This window comes from Sprattus sprattus, assembly GCF_963457725.1.
Source record: "Sprattus sprattus genome assembly, chromosome: 1".
NCBI classification, from domain to species: domain Eukaryota; kingdom Metazoa; phylum Chordata; class Actinopteri; order Clupeiformes; family Clupeidae; genus Sprattus; species Sprattus sprattus.
This window is the reverse complement of record NC_137920.1, coordinates 20,737,207-20,738,317: the sequence shown is the minus strand read 5'-3', so window position 1 is coordinate 20,738,317 and position 1,111 is coordinate 20,737,207. Positions and strand designations below refer to the sequence as shown.

Sequence of the window (1,111 nt, the reverse complement as noted above, 5' to 3'; positions counted from 1 at the left end):
GTCTTCTGTTTAATTTAGACTACATTCCTGTCTGCTGTGATTTTGCAAGATCGCATGGCGACATAGTGGCATCTCTTCGGGCAGAGCTTTTGTTTTGGAGGATGCGGTAGTGAAGATAAGTCCTCACCGGGAAACGTGGGAGGGAGGGAGGGAGCCGTTGCTCGGATGAGAACACCGCCTTGACCCATATTTCTTCCCGAATCAAGACCACAGATATTTATTCCTCCCGACTTGCCCACGCATGTCCCGACTCACAAACACGTTCACCGTTATACACTGGCCACGCATCATTCACGCTATAGCCTTGTCACACTCACGCATAGACACACACTTAAGAATATATGTCACAACGTATTAACACATATGCTGCTGCAAATTAGCTTAGGCCTACCTCCAGACCCATAGGCCGTGACCAGCAGCCACCGAACACTGGCGCAAATCTTGGCCCGGCCGAAATCGTACCGATCCAGAGGCGTAATCTCCGGTATCGAAGAGGTTTTCCTCGTCTCATTTGCGTCCACCATAGCAGAATCCTTGGACGCGGCCGAGAAGGGATGGCGAAAGGGAGGTGAAGGAAAGAGAGCGAAAGCAACAAAAAAAAAGGCAGAGAAGGAAAACGCAGAAATGTCAATCTGACATTTTATCACTTATCCAACGTCTGGCAATCGTGAAGATGCGGTGTTGCTATAGCTGTCAAAGTCCTGTATTCAGGGCGAATCGCTGATGCATCCGCATCTTTATGGGGAAGGTGCGTGCGGCAAAGAGGCTACCGGGACACCGGGATGTAAATTCCCCAGACCCTCCTTTCATCGGCACCCATCCGCTCCCCTCCTGACTCCGAGTCTCGCTCAGCTGGCTGGACAGCGCGTGGTGTCGCAGCTTGACCGAATTTCAGGTGCCCACGCTGTCGCGTCACTCAAAAAGCCAGCTACCAATCATTAATAAGACTCAACGGGCAGGGCTGGAAATGGGCGGTACCCTGAGGTGATGGTCATTATGGAAGGCCGAGGACAAAGACAGGTGTATTATAGGCTACACATCGCCTTCTTCATATTTTCCAAACCGCGTTTCCATGCCACCAGACGTCAGCAACGTAATCACGTCCCCTTTT

At 51.2% G+C, this 1,111-nt stretch overlaps 1 protein-coding gene across 1 annotated transcript in view; it reads right to left on the bottom strand.

Annotated features, from left to right (window-relative positions):
• Nucleotides 1-524, bottom strand: part of LOC308373859 (calmodulin-regulated spectrin-associated protein 3) — a gene marked incomplete at both ends in the record, with an annotated part of 39,570 nt that extends 39,046 nt beyond the window's left edge. Inside the window, one exon of the mRNA XM_080849513.1 lies at nt 392-524. Coding sequence (XP_080705639.1) covers nt 392-524 — 133 coding nt within the window. The remainder of the gene's footprint in view (nt 1-391) is intronic.
• Nucleotides 525-1,111: the final 587 nt, after the last annotated feature.